We start from the raw sequence: 12,156 nt of genomic DNA, 5'->3' as shown, positions 1-12,156 counted from the left end.
AAAAGATGAGGAAGAGATCTTGATTGAAATTCTCAGTGCTTAATAGTGTTAAGAAAAAAACCCCAGTGTTTGAACAGCAGCAGGATTTTAATTTGGATCATGTTAGAAATAACACATTACGATAATTTGGAAACAAAGGAAGGTCAATGAGTAGAGAAAGACATTTTAGAGAATAGCGTTTGTTGTTGTGGGAGATCTGATACCGAGAGGGAATATTTATAGCATCATGAAGAAACAAGCCATACATATGAAGAAAATAATTGTGAAAAAGAAATAGGTTAAAGACAAATGCTATTCAAATGTGGCTAAAAAGTGGCCAACACATACAAATAACTGGTAAGTTGTGTTGCAAGTGACTACACAAAATTCACACACATTTTTAAACAATGTTTTAGTGAAATCATTTGCCCCCACAGAACTTAGCTATAAGCAGTAGTTTATTATAACCATATTTCAGTTCTCTGCAATGTGTGAGTTTCAAAGTATTTGTGACTTTGAGTGTACTTCTCTCTAAACCAGTGTTTCTTAACCCGGAGTTTTAGAGGGGTCGCAAGTGCAGAGCTGGTATTGGGGGTGGCAAGAAAGGTAATTGCCTGGAGCCACAGGGGCGCCATGAAACTAAGTTACATGCCTCAGCCCCGTGGGGGTGGGACTCAGGCTTCAGGGGTACAGTAGTTTGGAAAGGTTAAGAACCACTGCTCTAAACTGATCTCTTTGTGTAAGTGGTTTCTTGCATATGCACAGTTCCCATAAGTTTACCCATATAGGACTTGACTCCAAACTCAAGTTCATTTAAACTGAAGAACTGGCTCACAGTACCAGATTTTTCAAAGATCATATTTGTCTCGAATCAGAATCGAACAGAGTAAAGTTCTTCTCACCAGTCAGTAAAGACTTCATTCCATATATGCATTTTACACAGCTTCATTTCCTAAATGAACAGGCTGATTAAATTGCTTCAAGAGAAAGCTCCTGCTCAAGTGCTTAATATTTAATATTAATACATTAATGTAATTAAATATTTAATGAACATGTAAAATAATGTAATGAAAACACCTTACTTCTGTTAGCTTTTGGAAATTTTTTTCTTAGTTTGCTTTTTAAAGGCAACAGCTTTACTATTATTTCAGGAACAGCTATGTAAAAATCAGCCTCGATTTCATCATCCAAAATCTGAAATTAAAAAAGCTGGAATAATTATGTGAAAGTCAATATACAAAGATGTAAATATATTTAAAAATGCAAGCAATATTTATTTGAGATAAATTGGTCAGAAATTGTTTTTTTTTTAAATATCAGGAAAGGAAAAGCCTTCTGTCTCTTGGTCATCAGACTTTAAACATTTTGGCATTGCTTACATTATGTTCTTAATATTGTAGCAGTGCCAAAGTGTGCTAGGCTCTGTACAAAGGAAGACTAAGTCCCTGCTTTAAAGAGTTCATGGAACCCCTGTGTAGTTTTTAGAAAGATCAAATTCTTAAAGCCAGCCACAGGAGAACGTAAAACTAAGGTCTAAATACACTTTTTGCAAGCTTTAGAGAGCAATGGAAGATTACATTCTATAAGTACTTTTTAAAAATTGTTAAAAATAAAATAGGCTTTATTTTTACTGCGAGAACAGGCTAAAGAAAAACTCCCAGCAAACTTCCTTTAAAGGAGTGATTTTCAACCTGTGGTCCAAAAACTCCTGGGAGTCCGAAGACTATGTCTAAAGGACCTGCGAAAGGTTGTCGTTACCACAGAACACTGGTTTTCAACCTGTGGTTCGTGGACCCCTGGGGATCCGTGGCCTATGTTTAAGATTTCCAAAGGATCTGAGCCTCCATTTGAAATTTTTTAGGGGTCTGAAAGTGAAAAAAGGTTGAAAACCACTGCTTTAAAGCAACCAATAAGGTAAAGTAAGGCATACCTGTTTTATTTTACATCTTATAACGTATTCTCATTAGTTACTTTTCTTCTAACAACCCAATTCTCCCTCATGTGTTAACATCTACTTATGTAGCCATAAACTGGCATGAGTTTAAACACCATTGTGCCACCTCTCAGTTTAGACCATTAAAACTTACAATTATAAAGCTTCCCAGCCTTGAGAGTAAAGTGTAAAAGTGAAGTGAAGTGTAAAAGAGTAAAGTGAAAAGTAAAATGTACTGATACCAAAAAATTACCTTTTCCATTAATTCAGTCCCTCCTACAAAAGCAGCTCCATTTTCTTCTGCTATTTTAATTTCTTCTGCATTCTGTTAGAAAACAATAACCCAGATATAACCTATGCACTATCAACCATTTTGTTATACTTCAACATCATCAACAGAAGAATGATTTAGCCAACATAGCCATATATCCTGGATGAACTTATGAATTAACTCACTTATGAATTAAAGCATGAAACGATCAGATGGGGACAACTGTTAAAAAAACTAGTGAATTTGAGAGATAGGTGGCTCTGGGGATCTTCAATGGAATCTCTCTCTCTCTCTAATTCACAAACGTAATCAGGTCCCAGGAAGGAGTGGCAACAAAATCTTTGCATGATTTCACCATATCTAGAAAACAGTGTTATAGCATATTAATTTTTGCTGGGTGATTTTCATTCAGTTTCTTGCTTTCTTTCGCCATGATCAGGATGAAGCAACCAGCCATCTATTAGATGGAGTCTTAGCCTTTTTTAAAAAAATGGAAAAATGTTCAGTGCACTAGTGAAGATGATTGTTAAAGACTTCTTCAAGGTGAGCAAGCTGCCATTATACAGATGAGACCTTTACTTGAAAAGATGTTTGGAAATTACTCATCATTCTCTAAACGTGATCCCAATTAGCTTATTTTCAGAAATCCATCAATATCATCTAGTGATTCTGGATTGGTCAACAGCTTTTAACACCACTGATGAGTTATTCATGGCTTGCTTATGAGTTATTATAAAGTCATGTTTAGTTTTTATAAAATAATAAATTACATAGCTTCACACTTCTTCTTGGAGTGGTCTGGAGGGTAGAGTCTGGGGAACTACTTGTCCTCTCCAAGGGGCCCTCATATGCATCCTGTCACACTCTTATCCACGATGCATTTGGTACAATGTAAGAGAAGTGCCCGAGCTGCAGTATCATCAATCTGCAGGTGATACACAGTTCTACATTTTCCATATAACTCTGATTCTACAAAATCATTTCTTTCCTAGTGTCTGACTTAGACAGAGATCTTGATGAAAGCAAACTGGATGAAAAGTGGAAGTGTTTCTTGTTAGAAGAGTCAGAAATTAATGGCATGAATAACCAGAATAACCTAATAAGGATGCATTCGATATCCACCTTTTAATAAAATGCTCATATACTAGAGTTCCTATCGGAATCATCACAGCCCCTGGACTCCCAGTTAGCAATGCTGGCCTCTTGTGCCTTTCATTATCTATAGATGGCCAGGAGGCTGCAGGTATTCTTTTCTAGTAGAGGCTATGATTCATGTCTCTGTCATTTGATATTAGATTACTCTACTGCGTTCTGCTTTGGGCTACCTTTGCAATCTACACTAGGTAGAACTTGTGGGTAGAATGCTGTTGCAAGCCACTGTGAATATAAAACACTTGAACTCAAGTTTGTGCGTGGTTTCCTACTATTTTCTGAATGCATTTCATGCTGTTGATCATTATCCTTACACCTTAAATTGTCTGTGATATGGTTGCTTGAGAGATTGCCTTTTACTTATATCCTGTTAAAACTATTAAAGTCAGCTGGAAGTCTCTCACTTTCAGTCTCTGGAGCTGAACTCTCCAGAAGTGGTAGCAGGGCTCTCACATTTGATTAAATTTCCTCCTTTTGGTGATTTTCTACAGTTACACTAAAAAGGTCCAGGACATGACGCAAAATATTTGGTTTAAATTTTGGTCCATTTTTGTTTTAGCTCATTTTATTCCTGAAAAAAAAATGGCTGCTATCATACTGAAGCATAGATTCTGCCAATGCTTGTGCTGTACCTATTCTGTGGATGCGTGAAGATTTGTGATACTTAGGGCTATTAATGCAGGACCTTTCATCGGCATTTAAGTATTTTAAATGAAATGTATCAGCAGACATTCTATAAAAGATTTATTCCAAATTATTTTCTTCTATTCTGTACATAAGCCAGACATTTGGTAGTCTTGAAGGAAAGTAGGAAAGGTTTAAGGAGGGCAACTAAAAGATTGAAGATTTGGTATTGAGATAAACTAACTATAGAGGCTTAAACTTTGTACCATATAAATTAATATTTAAAGAAATTAAGATAAAAAATATTTATGAACAAATGGGGAGAATGAGAAAGACAGCAATGGATTCTATTTAGGCAAAAGAACACTTTATTTTAGCCTGCATTAAGTTACAAGAACTCCATTACGAGTTTCTTCATTCTTGGTACCCAATTCCTTGCATGGAAAAATTAGTGAAGATTAGACAAATGCTGGAGGTACTGTGGGATTGTGAGCACATTTGATTATAGTATATTAGAACAAGATTAGTGAAAAGGAAGTCTAAATATAACCAGATGGGAATTGTTAATGGTTCCACTGATAATTTCTACTGTGCAGTCATCTAAAGGGACTTTATAGTTGACAACATATGGATCTTCCACTACCGTTCACTGCCGAGATAGCAACTGCCATTCAACAGAAAGTGTCTTTAAATTTACAATACTAGAATATGTTAGCTGAGGTTAGTCATGCTTTGAGCAAGGGGTTGGACTAGATGACCTCCTGAGGTCTCTTCCAACTTTAAGATTCTATGAATATTCTGCTAACAGACAAGCAGACATAAACAAGACAGGGGAAACAAAATAAAGTGGGAACATCGTATTAAATTATTAAGCAAGTCACAGCCAAGGTAGTCCCTGGCCCAAGGAACTTGTAAAGCACTTTGGGATCCTTCAGAATGAAAGGTCCTACACAAATACAAAAGTGAACCATGTACTAAACATTTGTTGTATACATAAAATATCTGAAACTCAAGACCTTTAAATAACACGTTTACTCACCTCTGTGAATACCAAAACTTTATTGATTTCGTTTGCAAAAGGATATGGCAGAAGAATGGTGCTCACAAACTGATCCACTTTTTTCTAATAGATATAAAAAAAAGAGTGCTTGGTACAAACATAAAACTACTGTAGGACATCTGAAACCTAACTGGAACTTTATATAAGAAAATGTTGGTATATATTTCCCACTTGTGTGGAGCTGGTCCACTAAGCACTAACATTTATGTATAAGATAACTATGAACTACTAAAATTACAAATAATAAAGAGGAAAGTTCTACCCATAGATTAGTTTGAGTACATTAAGCAAGCTGTTGACTTGACAATGGGATAGTCTAAAATGCATTACTTGAAATATGAGAATAGAATGAATTGACACTTTACACATTTCTGTATTTTTGTCCCTCTACTTCAATTTATTACTCTCTCAAAACAAGGAAGGTGCCTATACATGCTGCTTTTCCTGTGGTGCTGTCAGGATAGAAATGACAACATTCAGACTTGAAGGCAGAAGGAAGAGAAATAAAAACAGGAGGGAAAATAAAATTATTGTCTCTACTCTACTTCCTGTAAGGAGTGCACCCAGGAGCAGTAGGGGATTATACCTGGATTGCTGTTCAATATAGCACATCCTCAGCAAGAGGGGGGAGGAGGAAAGGATGGGGAGGAGAGACAGAGAGAGAGAGAGAGAATGAATATACAGGATTTTTCCATGACCGGATGCCAACGTTTAAACTATGCAAATCTCCTAAAGGGACTACATGAACAGAGATAACCTATTTTGATAATGGTTGTGTCTTGGAATACGACCTTAACTACACAGCAGTCTTTAAAACATTAGAAGAACAGAAATAGTTGATAACTAAAGGGAACATCATCTTTAGGTCCTGAATTTGAAGGATATCACATATAGTTCTGCTAAAGCACAGTGTCGTCTAGTAAAGAAAACTGAATAAACATGTCACCAAATGTGAAAGAGGTTTGGAGGATGAGCAGAGCAAGACGACAGGAAAGATTTTTCAACATATTGCATTTCTTTCCCCTACAATTAAGAAAGGTTGTTTCTTAAAATATCACAACTGCAAATCTGTAGGTACTGTCAACATACCTTCTTCTCTAGTGTCATATCCAGCGTCATATTAACATATACATATTGTTTTGGGAAAGTGAAGTCCAGTTGCTGAAACTTCCTCAGCATGTCCACGGCTACCTCTGCCTCATAGACTGGCCTTTTATACAACCATGTTAAATACACATCATCCACTGGCTTGCTTGCTAACTTTCGTCTGTAAGTGTTCTTTTTTTTCATTGTCTCTGCTTCAGAAGTTTTCTGCTTGGAGTCCTTTGAACCTTTTTTTGCAGTTCTTTCGCAAACCAAAATGATAAATATAAGACCATTAATCTTAATGTTTAGTATGTACTTGAACACAAAAGAGCGTTTTATTATTGTGATGCAGTTTCAACCAATGTCTTGTGTGGCCAAGTCAACGCATGGAATGTCAATCCATCAAACTGCACAGGACTTCCCACCTGCCCCACTTACTGTAAACATAGAAGGACAAATCAGAACTAAAAGATTAATAATTAAACTGACCCTCAAAGGCTACAAAGCAATAGATCTTATACTCCCTAGTGACTGACTATGGAGTACAGTCATAGATGAAATTTGTTAGTCATTTTACTGAATATTTAACTAATCAGAACATAGCATCTGTTAAAAAAATCATAATAACCCCTCTAAACTAATCTCCTTTAGTAATTCAGTAAAAATCCCTAAAGAATTAAACATTACAGTGTTCTTTTCTTAATGGCATCAAGTTTCCTGTGGAATATAGCTGCCACTTCATCATGGCAGACATCCTGAGAGAATGCCCTCTCAGAAATCAGAAGCTTTAAAATCTGTTTTTGTGCAGCCAATTTAATGAAAAGAGCACTAATAGTTTTGGAATCTGAATTGGTGGTCTGATAATGGCTGACTTCCTAGATCAATATCAGAACAAAATACCTTGACTTTGGCTTAAGGGTTAATTTAGGTAACTGCATTGGCTTTACCACTGATCTGCCAGCACTAGTGCACAATTTGCATTCCATTAACGTTACCACTTAATTTGTATTTAATGGCAAAACAACAAATTTGAAATTCCAGCTCTCAACTTGGCTTTTCAGGCATTGCAAAAAGGATGAGTTCTGCTTTCAGAAGTTCAAAAGAACACTTCCAAAAACATCAAGATTTTCTTCTCAAAAAAAGAAAGTGGAACATTATCCTGGCAACCCTATTTTCTGACAGATCTGTAGGACTCTCTCCCCCTTGAATATTTTAAGAATATTCAGAAGCTGGCAAGGTGAATGGCAAAGATTACAAAGCATAGTTTCTATTCATTTCCTGCACGATAGAATTAATTCAGCTCCAAGCTGAACAATCCCATCTTCTGTGCATATGGGAAAAATATTGTAGTCCATTACAACTAGTACAGTAGAAGCCTTTAAGACTTCTACCCAAGCAGACCTAATCAATCTTTTACCCAATGTGTTTCAGAAATGATCAGTCCTCTCCATCACCCTCCCTTTAGCTCCCTGCACCTTCCATAAGTTTTCTCTACCTTTAAGAATACCATTTAGAGGAATCCACTAGGTTTGGCTATGTTTCTGCAAATAAATATTTAATACCTTTTGGGCTCTATAATCTATTGAATTTTAAACTTTTTTTTTTTTAAGGAACAGAATTTGTCTATTTTCACCTGAGACTTTGGTTATCATCACAGAGCAGTGCTGAAGTAGGATCATCAAGGATTGTCATATGATCATAACAGAAATCAGAATCTTCTCATAGCAGGAAAAAGCAGTTCACTCCTGTGCAATTCCTTGCTATCTTTAAAAGGGACTGATTTTTAAAGGTGATGAGTAACTACAATTCCTGTCAAAGTCAATGAGAGTTGTAGCTGTTCAACAACTCTGGAAAATCAGATGCTAAGTGTCTGGGAATAAATATGCTCAAGGTGTTTTGCACCTGATACTCTGTGCATTTAATTACTGCATTAAAGACCTAAATTAATGTTGCACAGGAATGTATTTGAAAGTCAAAACACTGAAGTTAAGGTAATATTTGCAATTCTGCTCTTTCATACATTATGGTACAGTCTCTAATCAGGGGATCACATACTGTTTCTCAAACACAACAGAATACCAAGCTCTTCTAGAAGATGCATGTATCTAAGACTGTAGAAAATAAAAGTTATGCACTATTCTTTATGTCTCACACAGCAAACACTAAAATAATTTATATAACCTCTCCTTCAACCTCTCTGAAGACCCACTACCACAGCAACCATATATCTATCTTAAAGCTTTATCCTGTGACCCATCACAGGATGGCCATCTAAGCACTTTCCACATAACAACAACAGTAATACTGAAGTCTACAAAATACACATATCAGCCAAAGTTTAATGGCTTGGCAAAGAGGCAATTGAGAGAACTGATATTTATGCAATTACAAAGCTATAAATGTACTCATACAAGTATTGCATATATTTCATGGTCTTCCCTTCCTAAATTCATTTGAATGTTGCTCATCATGTTAGCAGGCAAACCCAAGTATCTTTATGACATTATCTATTTTTCAAGGCTTTTGAGAATGGGAACGTGAAGAGCATATAAAGGAAAAAATAAATCTAGAAGGATGAGCATTAATATTACGCTGTCAATTTAAAGTCATACTTCCACTTAAACTATACTTCACCTACTATTGTTTCAAGTAACACCTAATATTACTATAACTGACAGAAGTTAGAAGCATTTGTCAGTATTTTGCATATAGCAAGTTTCATTGCACTACCTGCATGGTTTCCTTCCTCTCTTTTCTATGTAGATCTTTCCCAATAACAGATAGGATTTTTTTTTTTTTTAAATAGGAAAATGGGATTGTACAACCATACCAACTGGCATGAGAAGCAGGAGCAGATGCATCTTTTAAAACTACTAATTTTTATAAATTGACTAGCTTTCCTGCCGATAACCTCCATTTGATAACAGTTCCACTGATAGGATTGACTGATTCTTATTGGCCTATTTTGTTTTGTAACAGCTATATTTATTTTACTATTCATAAGTGAGTATATAGAAAAGTGAAATAAAAAAATAAATTTTGAGACTATGGCAAAGCAGTTATCCTTTTTCAGTAACAGTGTTTCACCAAAAGGTTGCCACTTCCAAAAGGGCTACTAATACTATGTTAGAAAAGAAAGTAGTGTAAATTGTACCCGTGATATGTCCAACAAAGCCACTTACTACAATATTCACGATACAATATTATTAATGCTTCTGAATTTTAAAAGCCATTTGTATAATCCACAACTACAGAAACAGCCCGTTAGAAGTGAAGTACGCACTCACTTTGCAGCAGCATAGGGTCTACTGGATAGCTGTATGTTTCCAAGGCAGGGAACTACTGAGGTATGTTGATCAAACCTGGGGAAAATATAGCTGGGACGCTGAGACAGAACTGTTAAAAATACAAAAAAAAAAAAAAAAAAAAAATTAAAGTTCATACTACTGTTACTCGAATCACTTTGCATAGGTTAGAAGGGTAGTGTTGGGTTTGGGGGGGTTTGTTTGTTTATTGGCCTTATTGGTGAAGCTATTTTTACAGATTTCCCTTGTCTGTCTATCCACAATAAAACCTTGGGGTAAGTCCTGTCAGCTGTCCCTCATTGGAGGGAGACTCCCTAGTTTAGGATTCATATTAAAAGCTATCTTCATAGTCTCACCACCTGATGAAGCAGAATTTTGCTGCTGGAGTCTCAACTGCACATTAAAACAAGACAAAATGCATTATCTTTTGACATCCCCTGCATACAACTGGCCGGTTCAGAGCGAGAAGCCAGGCTGTTTCTCCACAGGGGAACAGCCCAGCACAGCACAGTCCGCCGCAGTCACTCACAGCAGCTGTGTCAGAATCTGCCTGGACAGGCTGTTCCCCCAGGAGACCCATTGCTGGGTGTCTCAGGGCCATTAGCTCCTCCACCCACCCCGCAGAAACCCCCTAACACGTGAATGAAAGTCAGCCCAGCCAGGAGTAACACGGAGCCCGCCGGACAGGCCCGCTGCTTTCCTTGAGCCACGAACATTCACAGGCCCGGGCCCCCCCCATGACGCGTAGGGATGCGCGCGGGCCGCCGACTGGGCGGGGAGCCCTGAGAGCCGGCTCCGCTCCCGGTGCCTCCCTTCCCGCTTCACCCCCGTTACAGGGATGGGGGGTGACGCGGTACAACGGCCCCCCTCTACCAGCCCAGCCTAAGGCAAGTCACGTAACCTCCCCCGTATGGGACAGCCCCGGAGAGACGGGAGGGACCCGGCCTGAGCCGCCCGTGAACACCCGGGAGAGGCCGGCAGGAGCCCCGCGGGGGAGGGGGAGGTTTCTGCTTCAGACAGAATCACCGGAAAGGACGGACAGAGAAGGGGGGAGGGGATCGTTGCTCGTCGGGCCCCGGGGTCGGGTCCAGGCCGCGCTCAGCGCCGGCCCCCCACACTCACTTCTCCCCAGGCAGCACCTCACGGGCGCCGCCATGTTGCTGAGCCCGACCGCGTGTCACGGTCAAAACGAACCCCGCTGCCGCGCGGAGCCGGAGAGGAAGGTTCCGGGTATTACATCACCCCACCCCTTCCGCTGCCGAGGGCCCTGGCTAGGCTGGTTAAAAACGAAGGGAGAGCTGCACCCAGTGGCATCCCCTGCCTTGGGCCTGGCGACCCCAGCTGTCTCGCTCCTGCTTGTGGAAGGGGCGGGAGGTGACTACTGCCCCGATAGGGGCACAGAGAGGATAGTCCTGGCCCCCAGCCCTCACTTCACAGCAGGATCCTGTTGTTTTTCTGATTAATAAAAATATTGGGCTTGCCCTAGTCTCTACTTTAGGATTGGGACACAGGAGATCAAGGGTCCTTTAGGATCAAGGGTCAGGCCCCAGAAGCCCTGCGTGGGTGCCAGCCCTTAGAGGTGTTGTTTAAGCTCTCTGGGCCTTGGTGGCCAGCTGTAAACCTGGGGTGATTTTCCTGGCCTCCTTCTGTGAGGAGACATTCATTGGTGTCTGTAGCGTTCAATTACCACAGCATCATGTAATTATCTAGATAGAGAAACCCAGCCATCAAGTGTGGGGATTAGTCGACCTGGAGGAGTCTCAGGCTTACACTTTTCCATCAGAGCTGATATAACACCATGGGCTTGCTTGTAAGGACAGAACCATGCTATGGGCAAAAAATGGGGCCCCAACCTCCTAGACACATCATTACTCTTTTAATATGAATAACCACATTAAGGAGATGTATGCTGGTTCTGAGCTGTACGTTGCTGTTTAAACACAATAAATTATATTCTATGCACTCTCATGGTATAGGTGTGTTGGCTGGCACCATTATAAAGATTGTTTAAAATTGCTTGCCTAGGGGATTATTTTGTATTACAGATACAGTCTACTTCTTCTTGGTAACAAGAAGCTCATTTCCCCTGATCTGGCTACTAACAGGAGTTTGATTTTAAAATGAAAGTTACACAAATTATGAGCATATTAGGCCCCCTTCTTATAATTAGCACAGTGAGTATGGCACTCAAGTGGCAGGGTCTCCATTTGCACTTTTAAAGGGAATTGTGTTATACTAATGGAGACAGATGAGTGAATATCTTTCATCACTCGTAACATAAAATAATAGCTCTCATACTTTCCAGTGGGATTTATATTGTGCAACCCAGCACTTTTTGGAGTATGTGAACCAGAATCCCTGGCCTTAAACATTCAATAATTTCTTGGGGAATATTTTTTATCTATCCTTATTTTTGCTGTGATTTGTATTATTGTTTTTTACATATATTATGGCATACTATTTACCTTGGTCTTCAACTATGAGCCCTTCATGGAGCTCCTCCCCACTGTTAGGTCACAAATAGATGACTGGATGCAAAGTGAGAGATGAGACAAAAATAGATGAGGAAGCTTGAAATGAAGTTGGGTTCATTTCTATTTATTTTTGAGAGAGGATATTTTCTTTAAATTAAAATAACTTAGTCTATTAAACTATCAACAATTCCTCACCTGAAAGTACATATCTGCCTTGAAAAATAACTAGTAAAAGTGGTTTCATCCTACTCACTGATACTTGTGTGCATTCA

General features: G+C 38.8%; 1 protein-coding gene across 2 annotated transcripts in view; it reads right to left on the bottom strand.

Annotated features, from left to right (window-relative positions):
• MRPL1 (mitochondrial ribosomal protein L1) overlaps positions 1–11,207 on the bottom strand; it is a 31,991-nt gene extending 20,784 nt beyond the window's left edge. Inside the window, exons 1-6 of one of the 2 annotated variants that reach the window (XM_067557073.1) lie at positions 10,437–11,207; positions 9,393–9,501; positions 6,109–6,364; positions 4,999–5,082; positions 2,166–2,237; positions 1,062–1,173 (exon numbers count right to left, since the gene is read on the bottom strand). In XM_067557073.1, coding sequence (XP_067413174.1) covers positions 1,062–1,173; positions 2,166–2,237; positions 4,999–5,082; positions 6,109–6,364; positions 9,393–9,501; positions 10,437–10,566 — 763 coding nt within the window. In that variant the 5' untranslated portion in view covers positions 10,567–11,207. The remainder of the gene's footprint in view (positions 1–1,061; positions 1,174–2,165; positions 2,238–4,998; positions 5,083–6,108; positions 6,365–9,392; positions 9,502–10,436) is intronic. The other variant, XM_067557074.1, reaches the window with a different exon arrangement.
• Between the last annotated feature and the right edge of the window lie 949 nt (positions 11,208–12,156).

Source organism: Emydura macquarii, unplaced genomic scaffold, assembly GCF_026122565.2.
Source record: "Emydura macquarii macquarii isolate MOO-44397 ecotype Brisbane River unplaced genomic scaffold, CSIRO-AGI_Emac_v2 contig_1790, whole genome shotgun sequence".
NCBI lineage: Eukaryota > Metazoa > Chordata > Testudines > Chelidae > Emydura > Emydura macquarii.
The sequence above is the reverse complement of the archived record's forward strand: the minus strand, read 5'-3'. Positions and strand labels throughout refer to the sequence as shown.